Genomic DNA, 19,972 nt, shown 5'->3' on the forward strand with positions numbered 1-19,972 from the left:
TGTTTTCTTCCACGGGTATATGTGCGATTATTGGCCATAATGTTCGGCAAGCATCATTCAGCTGTAGTCAGCCACAATTCCCTTTCATCTTACCCTTCACAACCTTTCCTTGGTTTGGACGGCCATGTCACTGAACATTATCATAATAACATGCTCACAGATGCAATATATTTGGAATATTGCAACTGCACAAGATGGGTTTTAAACATATTTATGGGAGTACTAGTTGGGATGGTTAGCAAAACAACTTTCTGTGACATCTTGTTTTAAAAAATTCTCAAGGTCAGGTTCGTAGGAGAGTAGTCTGACACAGAACAAACGACCAAGAGGCGAGTCTGCTAGAATATGGGCATTTTATTCCCCGCAGCGTCGCCACAACGGGTCTGGCTTATACTCACTCTACATGTTACCGGAACTGGGAGCCGTCAGTTCTCGTAGAGCGGTTGCCAACAACCCACGCTCGGCAGTTAAACGTAACCCCGGAGCAGACTCACCGAACTGGAGACTTTTCCAGCTGATATAACAGCAGAGCAAGGCTAAAAAACACATTCCATTCTGGTTACATACAGATAAGAAGATTCACACGGGGAGGTGTGTAATAAGATTCACACGGGACTAAGCAACACCTCCATTCCGGTTAGATTCACACATGTATTGGGACATAATTTTTAACCGTTTCACCACATTCCACTGCTTGGAATTTTACACCACACATCTCAATGGCATATTTTATTTCTGACAATTTTCAGTTTTGAATGCAACAATAACAATCTTATTGAATTCATTTCAATGCATCAGCGTTCCCTGCCCATCTCTTTTGTGGTTCATAATTACTGTAGTGTTTCACTCAAATTCATAGGAAAACAACTGCAATTAAAATAATTTTGAATTTGAGTAGTAGAAATGAACTTTTCGGCTTTATCATGTTAGCACATTTAAAAGGCGCTGTTAGATATTGATCTGGGAAAATAATATTTGTACTGCCTTAGCAATGGCAAATACATTTGTTTATATTTATTATTAAATATTTATGCAAGTGATCTTGTGTGCTACATGATTTTAGACATAAAGTATGGAATAGCTTGAATAAACTGGCTATTGAGTTGAGAAGGAGCAGTTGGCATTTTCAGTTGTCATATTAGATTGAAAAGATTTTGCAATATGATGCTATAATATGAACCATATTGCCATATTATAAAGGATTCTCAAACATTTTAAATAATGAAAGTGCCTTTTTAACAATTCATTGACTGAGGTTATCACTCCAAAATTACAAACTGTGTCTGAGGTTCTCATTTATTTTGTTGTTGTGCAACAGTGTCAAATCCATGTCAATGTTTAAGCAGTTGCTTATGCTCTTCACATTTACCTCTCCAAAATTTTCACAAGCAATATTTATTTTTGATCTTCATCGGCTTATTGTGAATGTGTCTATGCTGTGGCTATCAAGAACCTTACACCCTGCAAAACACACTGTCTCACTGATGGAACAGTGACCAAGAGGCATTATTTGAGACAATTGATTTAAGTGTCCTCATGTTGGATCCTATAACCTAAATCAGGAGTTCAACCTATTTTGATCAGTTTCTGGAGTGCACATTTACTGGAATTTAATTTCAGCTCCTTGAAGAGCTCTTTGAATGTCAGATTTGGTCTAATGTGATGAAAATCTCCTAAGAAACTGTACCATCCTAATTAAATACCGGTTTTGCCTCATGATGTTTCCAATTGAAAGCATGCATTTGTGTTCTCCAAGGATTGGCAGGCAAGCACCACGCACAACTGTGTTGTCAAACCCACTCTGAAAGTAGGCTTGGATGTGCTGAATGTCTTCAAATGGGTTAGAAGTTTAAAGGAGTGAGGTTGCTGTTAATGGCTTGGAGCTTGAATATAGACTATGGTGCAATATGCCAGAAAAATAAAGCTGTAGCTTAAATTAGAATGCACAATATATGATCAATTTTAGTGTTTAAGCATAAAATATGAATGTTCCATATATTAATATAAAATAACTTTGAAAGGCTATGGGTCTTTGGTGGGAACCCTGTCTATTAAGTGATGATCCCTTTAAGATCCAAGTTTCTCTGAAAGGTTTCTTCTAAAATGTAAGAACAGGAGCAGACCATTCAGCCCTCTAGCCTGTTCTGTCATATAATTAGATCATCATAAGCCTCTCAATGCTACTTTACTACATTATCATCATATACCCTCAGTGTCATTAGTCTTCAGACACCTGTTGACCTCTGCCTTGAAGATGCTCAGTGATTGAGCTTTTGCAACCCTCTAGGATAGAGATTTCCAAATATTCACACCCTCTGAGCAAAGAAATTCATCCTTATCTCAAGTTTCACTGGAGCATATCTTATTCTGAGATCATGACTCCCGGTTGTAGAGTCACCAGCCAGAGGGAACATTGTATCTATTTCCACCATTTCACACCCTGAAAGAGTTTTGAGTTTGTGAGATCACCTCTCATTCTTTGAAAGTCTCAGGAATTCAGACAGAGTTTTCTCAATCTGTCCACATAAGAAAGATTTGTGTTCTCTGGGATTAATCTTGTGAACCTCCATTGAACATCCAGTGTGGTAAATATATCCTTTCTCGATATGGAGACCAAACTTGGACACAATATTTCAGGTTTTCTCTCTCTCTCTCTCTTTCCACCAACCCTCAATCCAGCTAATTTTTATATGACTCTTTCTTTACTGATACTAATTCCATTAGCACTTCAATTAGGCTTCCATTAAATTATCATATGACCAAGTGACTTGGAAGATAAACAATAGAAAAACAGTCAACAAGATGTCACTTATAGGGCTGGATTGGTAGGTAGATCAAGAAGGTGGTTCTACTTGAAACAGGATCTCTTTTCAGCAGAATACAAGTATGTGTTGGCTGAAAGGGATTTTTAAAAACTTGGAAATTGAAGGACTTTACTATCTTTCGATCTCACTGGTGGTAGTAAGCAAACGGCCCAGAAATTCTCCATCCTTATTTCATAACATTTTAACTACTTGGTCCATGAGTATTGTTTGAATCTTCTAATTTCAAATAAGCATTTGACTTGAGTTTATACGAAAGTAAGCTGTTCAGGGCATTGATGTATCCACATCTGCATACTGTGTAAATCATAGAATCGCCGCAGTGTGGAAACAGGCTCCCTGGCTCCAACAAGTCCACACCAACCTCCCCATTGAACAAACCCAGATGGCTGTTAAGTCTTTCATCTTTTTGAATGGGTTGCAGGTTTCGGTTCATTAATATGTAAATCCCACAACTTCTTTTATGTCACATTAAGACTCTAACCTCACATCTTTAATACATTGTCTGAACTGAGGTGTCAACATTTTTCTCAAAAACCTTAAGTTATCTTGATAATGTGACTTAAAAGAAGTTGTGCGATTTACATACTAATGAACCGAAACCTGCAACCCATTCTAAAAAATGAAAGACTTAACACCAATCTAGGTTTGTTCAATATATTGTTTTAATTGCATGATACTGTGATGTTTTGCTGTAAATTCTACGTCATATGATCCTGCCTCGCTAGTTATCTGATGAAGGGGCAGTACTCTGAAAGCTAGTTCTTCCAAATAAACCTGTTGGACTATAACCTGGTGTTGTGTGTTTTTAAACATCTCTAACATAACTAGTTACTTAAGATATAGCCTAGTTATTAGAATTCACTACTTTCTGGGAAATAATATTTAACAGCCAACTACCTTCCTCTAGAAGGAAAAAACATCTCTTAATTTCCATCTTAAAAATGATACCTGTTTTTAACATAACATGACCCAGAATCCCAGAATCCACCAATCAATTTCCATCAGGCCTTTGTGTTTCAACAAATCACCTCTCACTCTTCTAAACTAACATGAGCGAGGAGTCTGATAAGTGGTCCTGAGAGATGTGCTGAGTTTTTCAATTCTTATTGCATTTTTGTAAAATCTTTGAAGAAGAAAGCATCTGGCACACTTCAGAAATATATGTTCCACTTTGCTGCGTGTCTATTTTCTTTCTTCTTGTCTCTGAAAGCGAGTGATAGACTCCCACAACGGCTTAGTCAGAAAATGAAAGCAACAGTTGCAACCCAGTGTATAGCATGTCTTTAGCAATGCATCAAATCAGTAGTTTGCACTTTTACAGACACCCTGTTTCTATCACTTCGTAGGAATTGTTTTAGAAGTTGTTTTTTTTCATTAAATGTGTAAGCTGTCATTCATTTTTACTTTGTCCATTTTTCCTTTCGACTGCTCTTCAAAGGAACCATGAGTCTCGTACTTCATGACCTCTACCTCTGCTGTTGCCAGTTGGACAATGACAAGACTACAGAAAGGAAGGTAATAAAATGAGAAGCAGAGAAGACACTGTGACCGTGAATTTAAAAAGTAAATTTGATATTTTGACAGTCAGTTGCATTTAATGCAGCCAGTTCTTTTGGATTTTTATTGTAGCATTATATATTTTAATTTTTCATTGATCCGCTGCCTATCCTTTCACTTTCTGTCTGGCTGTCTGTTTCTTCCTCCTCCAATCTATTCTCACAGGAATTGAGAGAAGCAGTACGTGAAAATGGATGCAATCTTCCTTTTGTGATACCTGTTCTTCAATGCTTAAGTACAGACACTCTAATGACTGACTTGTTCTAATTTTTAATCCATAATTTAAATGCACATATTATGGTTTCACATTGTCTCTCATGGGGTTAATGTGGCTTTAACACCTTTGTGTTTTTACAGAAAGAAGTAGATAAATTTAAACGTCTTATTCGGACTCCAGAAGTCATTGAGCAGTTGGACCGAAACTCTGAATCAAAACATCCAAAACAGTTGAACTGGGATGCAGTTTTCAGGTAATTTTCTAATAATACTCTTTATAAAAAAAGTACTGCAAAAGCTTAAGCAAGTATCACATTTGTCATCTAACATTTTATTATTATAGAAGCAAGTACTGAATTATGAAACATATTTTCAATATGTAAGAGATCAAGTCATACTTAGATTGTCAATACGTTTTGGAATATATGGACTCTGCTTTATCCTAAATAATGTTTTCTGTGATATTTATAATGGGATTGCAAGATTTCATGTATTTCTCAACTAATTACCCTGCTCACTACAGCAGGTACATCATGTTCAACATCAATAACTTCTTTTAGTCTCTTTCCACTGTTTATTTATCAGTGATAAGAATTATTTTGTCATCTCAAAATATCTATACTTTAAAACAAAAAGTTACTGTCAATCCATTCTCATTCCTCATGAATATATTTCGTTCCTCTTTTGTGTTTGTGTGTGCATAGTATGCATATATATCTAGAAATTTCCATAAAATAAAATATATTACTGTGTAGTGGCCATTTCTCATTCCATGACAGAGATTGAAAACCTATGGTCGCTGGATTGTCCTTAATTTTCATGGCCACAGCTTTATGCAATTTTAATTTTTTTAAGATTTGTGGTCTGGTTGCACAGAATAGCATAGAAATTGCAAAACCAATCAATTTATTTGGCCTAAATATTCCACGTTGATAGTTATCTTCTATGCAGGAGATAGTCCTAGTCCCAAGTGCCTACTCAGTTGCCAGGTCCCTTTATTGATTTAGTGAACAGCAGTACTTAATAAAATATAAAACAATTCTACTTGGATTCTATTCTTGTTACGATCCTACCTTTTTTGCACTTCTATTGTTTGTATTCTAGGTTTCTTCAAAGGTACATCCAGAAAGAGACTGAATGTCTACAAGCAGCCAACCCAAATGTATCAGCAACCACCCAAGCCAACCGACAGAAAAAAATGCAAGAAATTGGCAGTATTATGAAATATTTTATCCGATGGGCTAATAAAAGTGAGCAGAATATAAATGTTTAAAACATTTTCCAAATTAATTGTTATTTTCTGATAAATGTTTTATTGCTATTTGTACTTTTAATTATGATACACACTGTATTATTTCTGAGCATTACTTACGACCTGTTTGTATATTAGCTTGCATTTGTAAAATAATTACAAATTGCTCATTTAGTTCTCATGTGCTGACCAATCAAGGTAGAAGAAGTGGTTGCTGCAAAACATTTGCAACGTTTTTGTTTTAATTTCTGGATGCTATACTTAAAAGTACAAAACCATTAAAATGATCAAGTCCACTGAATTTAAGCAGTTCATTTTGGATTAGAACTGTAACCTTGTTTCTTGTCTTTCTCATAGGAAGGGTTGCATTGCGTGGTCACCTCACAAACTGTTAGGCCCATATTTGTAATAGACACTGACAGTACAGACCAACTCAACCACAAATGAAAATTAGTGTTATTTATTTATAAATGTATTTACATATCATAAATCCATACTTAACAAAATAATTTATTTGCAGATTCAAATGCCAATGAACGAAACATATTTTGATAATCATTGTTCTTTTCTTTCTTGTTTAACAATCTTAAAAATTAAGATTCAAAAAAAGTCTTCTCATTATTTTAGCCTGAACCATGATGTTGAATGCTGAGTGCAGTGAGAATCGTAGCTGAGCTTGATTCTTACCTGCTACTTATCACTGCAGAGTGAAGCAGAATTTTAAAAAAGTATTCATGGGCTGAGGGCCTCAATGATTAACCCATTCTTGATTGACTTTTGAAAAGTTGGCAGTGGGTGCTAAATGGGATCCAAGTCAATGTGTTTGTTGATAGAGTTCCGTTGGAATGCCATACTTCTAGGAATTCTCATGCTTGTCTCTGTTTGGCTTGTCCTAGGATGGATGTGTTGTCCCAGTCGAAGTGGTGTCCTTCCTCATCCGTATGTGAGAGTGGGTCATGTCTTTTTGTGGTTAGTTGATGTTCATGTATCCTGGTGGCTAGTTTCCTGCCTGTTTATCCAATGTAGTGTTTGTTACAGTTCTTGCAAGTTATTTTGTAGATGGCATTAGTTTGGCTTGTTGTCTGTATAGGGTCTTTCAAGTTCATTAGCTGCTGTTTCAGTGTATTGGTGGGTTTGTGGGCTACTCGCTAATACCTATGGGCACAATATGCTAAAACTGGCCTGAAAATGGCAACTGAAGATGTTACCTAATATGGTGACAAAACGTCAGAAAACAAACCTTCCAGCACAGCGAGCAAACTTACATCCACAACCTCAACCTGAGCGACAAATCTTCTCTAAACTCACTAACTGGTGGTGAGTTTAACTTGAGGGTCACCATTCCTCAGGCGAGGGATGAGGTGTTGAGAAATTGGGCCTTTGTAATGATCACAATTGGTACAGGCATTGAACCTGTTCAGTATTTTTATAAATTCATTTATGGAATGTGGGCGTTGTTGTGTGGCCAGTATTTATTGCCCGTCCCTAGTTGCCCTTAAGCTGCCTCCACAATGCCTTTGGAGACAGAATTCCAAGATTTTGACCTAGCAACAGTGAAGGATCAGTGATATGTCCATGTCAGAATAGTGAGTGGCTTGGAGGGGAACTTGAAAATGGCGGTGTTCACATGTATCTTGTGCTTCTAGATTGAAGTGGTCATGGGTTTGGGAGGTGCTGTCTGAGGATCTTTGGTGAATTTCTGCAGTGCATCTTGGAGAAAACACATACTGCTGCTACTGAGCATCATAATGGAGGAAGTTTGCTTATGGATATAGTGCTAATTAAGTGTGCTGCTTTGTCTTGGATGGTTTAAGCTTCTTAAGTGTAGTTGGAGCCACACTCATCCAGGCAATTGTGGAGTAATCCATCACACTCCTGATTGTAGGTGGTGGACAGGCTTTGAGGAGTCAGGAGGTGAGTTTCTCACCATAATATTCCTATTTTCTGACCTGCCCTTGTAGCCATTGTGTTTATGTGGTGAGTTCAGTTGAGTTCCTGCTCAACGATAGCTCCGAGGATGTTGATAGTAGGGGATTCAGTGATGGCAACACTATTGAATGTCAAGTGGCAGTGGTTAGATTGTCTCTTATTGGTGATGGTCATAGCCTGGCACTTGTGTGGCACAAATGTTACTTTCCACTTTGTTGGCCCAAGCCTGGATGTTGTCCAGATCTTGTTGCATTTGAACTTGGACTGCTTCAGTGCCTATGGAGACATGAATAGTGCTGAAACAGAAAATTCTTGCTTGATCCTTTATAATTGCAGTGACCTGGATCTCGTGGACCCAATGGCACTGAACATTAGGATGTTCTCCACTATTGAAGGCCACAAGGGAATCAAAATGTCCAGGGATCCAATATACAGTGGAAATCAGAAATTGCAGTTTGCCAGAAATTGATCCAGCAGAACTTATGCTGGTGATTCCACTGGGACTTGTCAGCACGAAAACTCGGGTTGTTTGCCCAGAGCTTACACAATTACTAACATTGATTTATTTAGGGCTGCGTCTCGAAAAACAAGAGGATTGTCAAACCAATCTAGCAAACCTTTCTCAGCTCAGTCCCATCCAGCTCTGCTCACATGTGTATGCCTCTCCTTCACCTACATCCTCCCTTTGAGGCAATGTGGGAGTTTTGACAACTTGCCTTGCTTATTACTGTTCCATTCATAATGTTTCATGTAGGAGGACCACGGCTAAAGTGTCAGGACCTTCTGAAGCACATCATGGATACGCTGCAGACCAAATTTAGTTGTGCTGCTTATGGTACTGACTACAGCAGCATTCTGCTGAAGGACATCCTCTCAATTAGGAAGTACTGGTGTGAAATTTCCCAACAACAGTGGTCAGGTATTTTTTATTTGTTTCAAACTTCTGCAATTAGTTGATATTTTTTAATGATTTAGAAAAGAGTTGGAGTGTAAATGGTGTTAAATTCGCAATAATAATATTTGTGGATAGGTATTTTTATGCTCATCAGGTATGCTCTTCTTTCAGGTATCTGTTATGGACATTGTACGCTTTTGAATCTGATAAAGCACAGTTAGACAAAGTGTAAAACATACCACTCTTCCCTATCAATGTATCTCATCCCATTCTCAAGCATTCTTACTGTACCAGTGTGACTTTTTTTTTCCATTTCCTGCCGTGGTCATCCATTGGCCTCTGAATAAATTTTGAAATAGCACCAGTTTTGCATCTGGTCATGTGTGTGTTCACTTGTGACTGGACAATTCTCTCTGTGAATACTTCAACCCCTGTTGTATAGTTAAGAGAAAGAAGAAAGTTTACTTCATTTGGACTGGATTGACATTGAATCCAGGTCAAGGAGGTGAAAGGCCATGTCTTTCAATTTCTTAATTTTTAATTAAGTCAATAGGGTAATAGTCAATTTATTTTGATGGTTATATATCACTTTTGAATGTGACCTCAAGTTATGGGACTCAGTGCAGTGTAATATTTTGTTACTGTTTAGTGAAATTCCTATCATCACAAAAATAAAATGAACAAGTTTATATAGATCACATTTTGCTTTCACACATAATATTAACTAGATCTCAGTTTTTTTTTAAATGCTAGTTGTTCTGAAATCAGCTGGTGATAAATTTAATACAGTGGAGTGAATCATTCTCTGGAGAATCTCAAAAATAGAATTATCCAGATCCTTAAATACACCTGAAACTTCCTAACTGATATGGTTTTAGTATTCTTATCAAGAGGACCTGTTGTAGGGAATTAGGTTTAGAACTAAACCTGGCATTCTACAGGTTTAACAAATTAAGAGTAATTAATAGCTAATGATTAATTTCCTTCTGCCTTTCAGATTTAATGAACTTGTACTTCAAGATGTTTCTGAAAACGTCTAATGACACTAACCGGGTTCTTGTGGCCAGAATAATTCATACTCTTGTCAGAGGTTGCTGTTTCCAGTGTGAAGGACTGACCTCCAGACTATTTGAGTTCTTTGCAAAGGCAATGCAGAATGCAAGGTAGTGATTTTTTTTTATATATACATCACCTTAGGAATATAGACAAGTGTTTTAGTTGATAAATCATAATAGTTACCAGCAATACCGATTTAATATTGTCAATGACTCTATGATTAATAAGTTCACTGTTAAACGTGACATAGAATAATCAGTTTGTGTCACTGGTCCCCTATGATTATGCAACTTGTCACCTGAATCCCACAAGTGATTTAAAATGTCTGATTTTTTTCTCCTTCAATCCCCCATTATGTTTTACTAAACTCCAAGATCCAGATTTCCCCATTCAATGCAGGTCGACCTGCAACAAGTGGGAAGCAAAGTGACGGACAGTGCCATCAAAAGTGTTTTCGAGAAACACTTGGTGAGTCAGAACCGATGCTCAGGATAGGTTTGCCAGAGCCCCTCAGCTCCTGATCTCATGATAGCCTTAGCTAAAACGTGGACAAAAGAGCTGAATTCCTGAGGCGAGCTGAGAGTGACTCCCCTTGATACTAAAACCGCATTTAACAGCTTGTAGGAACAAGGTTTTTCATGTCTGGCCTCTAAGATTGTCGGGAGAGGGGTGACGCAAGAGTTGAGATTGAGATAATAGTGTAGGGAGTTTGGCTTCTGTGCCTATTTGTACAGCTTTGCTGTGACAGCTGCATGGTCACTGGACAGACAACCAGCGGGAGAGCAATGCAGAAAAAGGTTGGTCTCGCATACTTCTCAGTGTTGGTGTTCTCAGGATAGCATTGGAGCATACAATCAATTGGCAACTTACTGTGTATTCCTTTGTGTTGGATGAACTTTCATAGCAATGACCTACTCGGCACACTTGTATTAAGTGCTATCAGATTACTGGTACTGTAATAACCACAATACATTTGGAAGCTGTTAGGAGAGCCAGGACACACGAGGGCCTTGTGTGTGTTAGTTCCGGCTGAGTTGATGGCACACTTAACTCTGAATTAAAAGATTTCAAATTCACTGTTTACTGCACAGCTTGATTGCCTAAAAAAGCAAGGTTGATGATCCTGTGCCGTACAGAGAGACTATTGCCCGATTCGACCATCTTTCAGATAAGGAACTGAGACTCCAAATGGATGTAAAAAAAATTCCTATGGTACTATTTCAAAGAAAAATCCCGGTCAATATCTGTTCCCCAGTCAATGTTGCAAAAGTGGATTATCTGTTTGTTTTCACATTGTTAACTGCATTCTTAAGTGTTTTTGAAATGAAAAAGCTGGTTGAAGCAGAAGATCAAAGTTCAGTCAAAGGTTCCAATGTAATCAATGTGGTCCTTGAATAATGACTTCCACTTCTTGAGGCACCAACATAGTACTGCCTTTGAAGAAAGCAGGTCTGGCACCAGATAGTCCCTGATATGATGCAGTGAAGGTGGTGTGGACAGACAGGAGATAGGCGTATATCTTTTAAAATAAAGTAATTAAAATTATCTCTTGAATTGCATTTATATTTCATTTAACAATTTTATTATGGTTTTTATTTGAAGGTCTCTTCCAAAAGTCAATATTTGGACTTGATTGGGTCTGGAATGGACTGCTGGAAGATGTGATGGAGGCAGATTCAGTTGGAGCATTCAAAAGAGTATTGGACTATTATTGAAATAGAAACAACGTGCAAGGGTGTGGATGAGAGGCAGGAGATTGACACTAAGTCATTGGATTTCATTCTTGTTTTATGCTGAGACAGAATGTGAAATTATGTATTGTGCAAGAAATTTTCCCAGCATAGTAAGAATTCAAAATACAGGAAGAAACAAGAAGCAGGAGCCCCATCACAGAGGAATATAGCTGATTTGAAGGGAAATTTATTCCCCAAAGGCCAATTATTTATATGAAGCCATCTGTGTGTAGTGATTATAATGAGGTCAGCCAGGTGGTCATATAATATGAGTACCCTGATTGGGGCTGTTAATCTCATCCAATCAGGGAGCCCTGGCTGGTATATAAATAGTATCAGAGATTTTATTCACTGAGACCTGGCTCTGAGGAAGCTGAATCATTGTCATGTACTGTACACATGTAAATAAAGGGGAACTTGGTGACAGGATACTGGCCTTCGTGGAGTCATTTCAGAGAGAAAAAAATCAGGAGTGTCAGAGATTTTGTTCACTCTGAGTGCTGGCTCTGAAGAAGCTAGATTAGTGTCAAGGACTTTCCACATGTAAATAAAAGGTGATTTGGTAGTGGGATGCCAGCCTCTGTGGAGTTATTTTGATGTGAGACTGAGGATATTTAAACATATTGAAATTATATTATTAATGCTAATGGAATATTATACAAAATTTCCTTTCAGGCAAATAACTATCTGTTATAAATAATTATTTAAATATGATCTGCTGCTCTATTGATATGGACAATATTGTTTTATTCTTTGGGATTTGTGTGTTGCTGTTAGGATTAGTGTTAGTTGTTCAACCCTAATCGCCCTTGAACTGAGTAGCTTGGTCAGTAATTTTGCAGGCAGTTGAGAATCAGCTGCATATTGTGGATATGGCATCACACCTGGGCCAGACCAGGTAAGGATGATAGATTGGTGAACCTTTTCTTTGTGACAGTCAATGGTTGGTTTCATGATGACTAGTACTGATGACTAGTTTTCAATTCTGGTTGGTTAAAACGTTTATTTGAATTTAAATTCTACCAGATATGCTGGTGTTTTTGAAGCTATGGCTCAGAATTAGCCTGGAGGGTCTGTATTATTAGTCAATTGATATCATCGTCACTGTGTCTCCTGGGTTATATGCAGTATGTCTCAATCAGCCAAACTTTCTAGTTCTGCACATGAAGGTTTTACCATGACTGTAGCTAAATGCTGCTTTAACAAAAGAACTGTATGTTTCACTTTTCATTCTTATTTCTGTATTGCAGACAAGAACAAGTTTTCGCTGTTATTGAAAACATCATGTCAGCTCTCAATGTCTTTCTCAATGTGTGCGTAATGAACTGTCGTATTCGGGTGTGTAAACTGGGCGAGGAGGTTTTTCCAACACTGCTATGCATTTGGACTCAGAGGCGTCCCCAGGATTCCCTCAAAGAAGAAATCATTGAATTCTTCCGATTACAGCTTCGAGCTCATCACCCGAAAGGTGCCAAAGTACCAGAGAAAGGTACAAGGGTAGATTAAAGAAAGTTTTTAAGTTATCTTTTATAATTCCACAGCCTGTGTATTTAATTCATTCTGTTCTTGTACACAATTTGCAAACAATATTGGGAAGAAAATATCTTGTTAAATTATTAATTCAAATTGTTTATTATCAGTAACAGTACATATATAGTTGTGTATGATTTCTGGAAGCTGTCTGCATAGTGTTGATATATGCATTTTCATTTCACTAGTTGATAGCCAAGTAATATATCTGCCTTACAGTTGTAAGCAATGGAGAATTTTGCATATGAGCAGTGAGTCGCACTGATTTTCTAAAAATCCAGGGACTGTTCTAAATCTTAGAAATATTGTTTGTATATTATTTATGTTAAACTGGGTTTAAATGTATTTAATTGCATATTTTATGTTTTTGTGCAATAGGTGCTTTTGCAGCTGACTGGTTGAAATGGCAAAACCTGCTTTATAGTCTTTATGATACAATTGTGAGTGAAGTGAGCCACATAGGAAGCAGAGGGAAATACTCAGGAGGGACGCGCCATGTTGCTGTCAAGGATAATTTAGTTGATCTGGCTGCTGATATCTGTCATCAGGTAAAGCAGAAATGAAATTCTGATTGGTTTGTTTTGGATTTTTGAAAACATTATTAATTTGTCAGACGTGGACGTCACTGGCTAGCCAGCATTTACTGCCCATCTTTAGTAGCCCTTGAGAAGGTGAGCTGCCTTCTTGAACCACTGCACTCTACCTGTCTTGTGTTGACCCACATTGCCTTAAGACATAGGAGCAGAAGTTAGGCTCTTCAGCCCGTCGAGTCTGTTCTGCAATTCAATCATGGCTGATAGGTCATCCCCATTCTCCTTAACTCTTCCCATAACCCTTGATCCCATTGACAGTCAAGAACCTATCTATCTCAATCTTAAATACACTCAATAACATGGCCTCCATAGCCTTCTGTGGCAGTGAATTCCATAGATTCACCATTCTCTGGCTAAAGGAGTTTCTCCTTATCTTCGTTCAAAAAGGTCTTCTCTTTAGTCTAAAGCTGTGCCCTCGGGTCCATATCTCTCCTACCAATGATACACCCTCCCAACATCCACTCTGTCCAGACCATTCAGAATCCTTAAGTTTCAACTAGATCACTACCAACCCCCCCCCATCCCCGATCCTTCTCCCCACCCCCACCCCCGCCTCCGGTCCTTCTAAACTCCATTGAGTATAGACTCCGAGTCCTCCAATGTTCCTCATATGTTAAGCTCTCCATTCCTGGGACCATTCTTGTGAACTTCTTCTGAAAACTATTCAGGGCCAGTAATCGTTCCTGAGATATGGGGTTCAAAACTGCGGTTCCGTAGGGAATTCCGGGATTTTGATTCAGTGATGGTAAAAGAACGGCAATATATTTCCAAGTCCTGACACTTCTCTGACATGTTAACTTTCAACTTGGGAGGTGAGGTGTTAGTTAATAATAATGGGTTCAATAAATTTCACATCATAGGTAAGCCATTTATATATTTTTATGTCATCCAAATGTTGAAGAATACATTGAAGCATACAAATATTTTTATCATGTAGACCCTTAGGTGAAACTTGTTTAACTTATTTTTTGCTTTTAGTTGTTTGATCAAGGTACCAGGGTGTTTGTGTCTTCAGTAACAGACGTTGATTCACCGCAAAGCCCTTCTCATCAGGGAACACCGAACAAACGTCGACGTGTTGAATTAGGATGGGAAGTGGTACGAGATGGGCTGCAAAAATCACAGAGTGATTTTGATATGGTACCTTGGTATGTTTGCTGTTAAAATTAGATATGTACTTTGTGCTGAATTTATTATTAATTGCTCCAAACTTTACATATATTTGGATTTCATCACATATACCTATAGTCCACCTTATTCCCATTAGTGGGCCTATCAAATTTCAAGAAAAAAGGTGCAGTTAACTGGAAAATTTTCTGTTCCGTTTGGTAGACCTGTCCAAGTCAATAAAGACTATGGAATTGGAATATTTTAAACTGTTGTATACATAAAAGCTGCCCAATGCTCTAGTAATCACTTTTTTTGTTCCTTTTCTCAACTGTTACCCCCTTCAACCTGAGCAAAACATTATCCTGACTAAGAAATCTCTCCATCTCCCTTTTTTAAGTCTGCTGAAGGGTTCCCAGTATAATAGGTTTAAAAGAAAGAAACCTACCAATATGTATTATCCCCAGCCTTCTTTCTGCTTGAGTGAGGAATTTTAACTGAATTGACTCCTATATTCTTTGTTGTATTGGTTAAGCAACAATGCTATCACTGAAGGGAGATATGTTAGACATAAACAGTCAAGAAGTGAGTAAGAGAGCAAGCAACAAATGATAAAGCATGAAAGAAATAGAAATGAAGAAGAAAAACAGCAAAAGCAATGACCAAACATAAAAACATAAGAAATAGGAGCATCAAGGTCGTTTGGCCCCTCAAGCATCCCTTCTATTCAACAAGCTTTTGACAGATCTGCCCCAGATCTCAACTACTCTTTCATGTCAACTCATCACAACCTTCAACTCGCTGGCATTTCAAAACTCTATCTGCCTCCACTTTAAATACTTTCAGGAATCCAGCCTCTCGACATGCACTACAATCTGGGAGAAGAAATTCCTTTACATCTGAATTTTAAATGAGTGTCACTTTATTCTGTAACTATGTTGCCCAGTTTGAGATTCCTCCACTAGTAAACATCTTCTCAACAATTACCCTGTAAAGCCCCCTGAGAATGTTGTAAGTTTCAATAAGATCGCCATTCATTCTTCTAAGCTCTTTTGAATAAAAGCTGAGCCTGTTTAGCCGTTCTTGATGTGTCAACCTCTTCAAACTGTGGATCAGCCGAGTGAATCTCTATTGAAAAGCCTCTGCTACCAATATATCCTTTCTTAAATTTCTGGATCAAAATTCCAGGTGTCTGGCCTTCACCAACATTCTGTATAATTGTAATAAGACTTCCCTATTTTTAAGTTCCAATCTCCTAGCAATAAACACCAAAATTCCATTTGCTGCCTGAGTTACTTGCTGCACCTGCATTGTTAACTTTGTTTAATGCACAAGGACACCCAGATCCCTCTGCAATGTTTTGGAGACTTTTTCTCTATTTAAATCATACCATACTTTCTGATTCTTCCGAATAATGTGCATAACCTTACATTTTCTAAGTTTGTGAAGCTCTTTTAAATGTCCTGCTATATTTCTTCCTTAATAATGGACTCTGGCATTTTCCCAGCATCAGATGTTCAGCTAACTGGCCTACAGTTTCCTGCTTTTGGTTTCCCTCCCTTTTTGAATAGGAGCATTTCTTTAGCAGTTTTCCAGTCTATCAAGTTCTGGATAAAAGTGGAGGAAGACATTCACAGAATGTATAATGTATTATGCTTAAAGAGCCATACCAGTTTTTCACTTATCCATCAACCAGATTTGGAAAAATAAAAACTCCGCTTCTAATTAGACCCCTGGACATTGTACTTTCTTTTTTTAGATTTAGATATCTCCTGAGCTGAACTAAAATTTAAATTTGAATTTTAGAATTTGTTGATGAAATATTTAACTTTAATGAATATTAGTACGTCATAAATGATACTACAATTTGATTTCATTTCTTAGGTTACAAATCACTACAGTTCTGGTTGCAAAATATCCATCAAGTGTACCCCGCAATGAGCTTGTTCTTATTCTGACCATCTTGCACCAGATCCTCTCTCAGCAGAGACGTGGAGAGAAAATTTCTTATGTTCTTTGCTGTCTCCGTGAGATTGCTGTGTGCCAAAGTCAAAAGTCAAACTTGAGTAGTGCACAGAAATTAGATCTGCAGAAACTCTGGACCAAGATCTGGGCCATAACACTTCGGAGTATCAGCTCGCAGCAGACTGAGGCTGAAAGCTTTCGGCTGCTAGAGGCTATTCTTCATGGAAACCTGACTGTTCCAGACAAGGATTTCTGGAAAATCTTTTCATCCTCCACGTGCCAACCATCCAGGTGAGTCTAGTAAGCAGCCGTTAGCGTAGAACACAAAACAGTACAGCTCAGGAACAGGCCTTTCAGCCCACCATGTCTGTGCTGACCATGATGCCATTCTAAACTAATTCCCTCTGCCTGCACATGGTCCAGATCCCTCTTTACTCTGTCTGGTCATATGTTGTCTAAATGCCTCTTAAATGTGGCTGAATTATCTGCATCTACCACCTCCCCTGGCAATGTTCCAGGCACCTGCCACCCTCAGGTGTTAAAAAAAAAAGAAAACTTGCCTCACATATCTGTTTTAAATTTATCCTCTCTCCCCTTAAACCTGTGTCCCTGAGTATTTGATATTTCCACCTTGGGAAAAAGACTCCGACTATCCTTCCTGTTCATGCTCTCATAATTATATATTCTTCTGTCAGGTCGCCCCTCATTCTCCAGTGCTCTCATGAAAACCAACCACGTTTGTCCAACCTCTCCTTAAAGATAATACAGTCCAATACGTTCTGGTAAATCTCTTTGCACCCTCCTCAAAGCCTCTACATCTTTCCTATAGTCTGATGACCGGAGCTGCACACAATACTCCAATGTGGTCAAACTAAAGTTTTACATTGCAACATGACTTGCCAACTTTTATACTGTTTGCTCCCACCAGTGAAGGCAAGCATGCTGTACACAACCTTTATGACCTCATCCATTTGTGTAGCACCTTTCAGGGAGCTGTGGATCTGCACCCCAAGATTGTTCTGTATTTCAGTGGTCCTAAGGGTGCTGCATTGACCTATACTTGAGCATTTGACCTCCCAAAATGCATCACCTCACATTTGTCTGGATTAAACTCCCATCTGCCATTTCTTCACCCAACTTTCTAATTGATCTATATCCTGCCGTATGCTTTGACAACCTTCTTCACTTTCCACAACTCCACCATTTTTTGTGTTGTCTGTAACTTGCTAATCAGACTACTTGCATTTTCAGCCAAATCATGTGTGTGTGTATATATATTACAAACAACAGAGGTTCCAGCACTGATGCTTGCAGAATACCACTAGTCACAAATCTCCAGTCAGAAAAACACCCCTCCATAACTACTTTCTGTCTTTTATGACCATGCCAATTTTGTATCCAGTTGACCAACTCACTGTGAATCTTGTGTGTCTTAATGTCCTGGACCGACCTATCATGAGGGACCTTGTCAAATCTTTTTTGTAAAGACCATGTAGACAACATCCACTGCCCTATGTCATCAATTACTTTCGTCACTTGGTCAAAAAATTCAAATTTGTGAGACAAGACCACCCCCTCTCAAAATCATGCTGACTATCCCTAATAAGTCCGTTATTTTCCAAATGTGAGTAAATCACGTCCCGAAGACTCTTCTCCAATAAGTTCCCTACCAATAATATAAGGCTCACCAGACTATAATTTCCTGGATTATCCCTGTTGCCCTTCTTAAACAAAATAACAAGATTGGCTATTCTCCAGTCTTCTGGGACTTCACCTGTGACTAAGAAGGCCACATAGCTCTCTGTCAAGACTCCATAAACCTCTTCCCTTGCCTCCCTCAGTACCTTGATGTTCACAGAATATGAGCATTATTGACTAGGCTGCTATTTATTGCCCATCACTAATTGCTGTTGCAAAGGTGAGCTACATCAGCAAAAGCTGAAAAAAATCCCGAATGATGACCTAGCCAATGTAATTAAGCTGTATGAAAGATGCAAAATTGAAAACTATTGCATTAGTATCCAGTAGATTTTTTTAAAAATGTTGTTTTCTATTTTATACTCCAAACTTGAGACTTTTCATTTTAAAAGTAATTAACAGAAAGTTGTTCCAAATTGTTCTTAAGCTCTGCAGTTAAATGTCTGTCACGAGCATTGGCAAAATGCACTTTACCAGACAAAGTGGATGGTGTAGCTGAACATTATCTAATAACTACGGGTGACAGACCACAGACACTCAGAGAAGCAATAATGAGGTGGCTACTGGGATACCGAGCAGATGAAGATGTTGAAGAAAATGTGGCGCTTCCATCTGTTATCTGCAGGTTGGTCAATTAGTTCTATAAATTGAAGCTGCAGGATGCTATTTAGTTATTCAATAATAAATGGACATTGAATTTTCCAAGCTTAAGTGATGTCTAAGTCTGAGACTCAAATGTGTAATCAGCCTGTTAATCTCTGGGATTGTCTTTATTGAACAGAATAGAATGAACTTCATATTTCAAAGATGGTTGTAGCTAATTGGAAATGTTCAAAATTGTTAATGAACAAAAAAGGTAAATATCCCATTACTTAATACGAATGTTTTTAAAGACAGATTGATCAGAACAAATACGATGTTATCATAATTAGGCATTTCTGGTTTATTCCTCAGGGACATTACTTTTAAAAGCTGAATTTAATATCTTTAGGAACAAATTCAAGGTTAACATGTCTAATTTTACTTGAATAAAGCCTCCAATATCTGGAGCAATCTTAACTGTTTTAAACCCCACATTTGCTCATGAATTACACTTATGCATAAGACCTAGGAGCAGAAGCAAGGCATTCAGCCCAATTCTTCTCCATCATTCAAGGAGATCATGGGTGATCTAATAATCCTCAGCTCTACTTTTACCCATAACCTTTGATTTCCTCACTGATTAAAAATCTGTTTATCACAGTCTTAAATCTACATAAAGGTGACGTAATGACGGTGTTGTAATGACGGTGTCCCAACCTCTGAGCCAAGATGTTCAAAACCCATCTGCTCTAGAGATGTGTAATAACATCTCTGAAGGGGTTGATTAGAAAATGTTTAAAACAAATACGTTTAATTTCCCAACCTCAGTAGTCCTCTGCAGTAAGGAATTTCACAGATTCAGTATCCTATGAGAAAATAAATTCCTGCTCATATCTGTTTTAAAGGGTGATCCTTATTCTGAAATTATGCCCTCTGGTTCTTCATCAGGAATGAGGCAGGGGGCCTCCAGGGTGAGATTTGGTGGGGGGGGGGGGGGGAGCTGGGGAGAAGGTAGCAAAGAGTACAATAAGTGA

At 38.0% G+C, this 19,972-nt stretch overlaps 1 protein-coding gene across 3 annotated transcripts in view; it reads left to right on the forward strand.

Annotated features, from left to right (window-relative positions):
- Window positions 1–19,972, forward strand: part of atm (ATM serine/threonine kinase) — a 165,957-nt gene that overhangs the window by 9,758 nt on the left and 136,227 nt on the right. For all 3 annotated transcript variants that reach the window (XR_006311919.1, XR_006311920.1, XM_043691843.1), the window contains exons 2-11: window positions 4,264–4,340; window positions 4,740–4,852; window positions 5,703–5,848; window positions 8,534–8,698; window positions 9,672–9,837; window positions 12,714–12,952; window positions 13,372–13,541; window positions 14,565–14,734; window positions 16,578–16,949; window positions 18,784–18,981. Coding sequence is in view for 1 of the 3 variants with exons in the window: in XM_043691843.1 (XP_043547778.1) it covers window positions 4,269–4,340; window positions 4,740–4,852; window positions 5,703–5,848; window positions 8,534–8,698; window positions 9,672–9,837; window positions 12,714–12,952; window positions 13,372–13,541; window positions 14,565–14,734; window positions 16,578–16,949; window positions 18,784–18,981 (1,811 nt within the window). In the remaining 2 variants the exon portion in view is untranslated. The remainder of the gene's footprint in view (window positions 1–4,263; window positions 4,341–4,739; window positions 4,853–5,702; window positions 5,849–8,533; window positions 8,699–9,671; window positions 9,838–12,713; window positions 12,953–13,371; window positions 13,542–14,564; window positions 14,735–16,577; window positions 16,950–18,783; window positions 18,982–19,972) is intronic.

The sequence above is a fragment of the Chiloscyllium plagiosum genome, chromosome 6 (genome assembly GCF_004010195.1).
Source record: "Chiloscyllium plagiosum isolate BGI_BamShark_2017 chromosome 6, ASM401019v2, whole genome shotgun sequence".
Lineage (NCBI taxonomy): Eukaryota > Metazoa > Chordata > Chondrichthyes > Orectolobiformes > Hemiscylliidae > Chiloscyllium > Chiloscyllium plagiosum.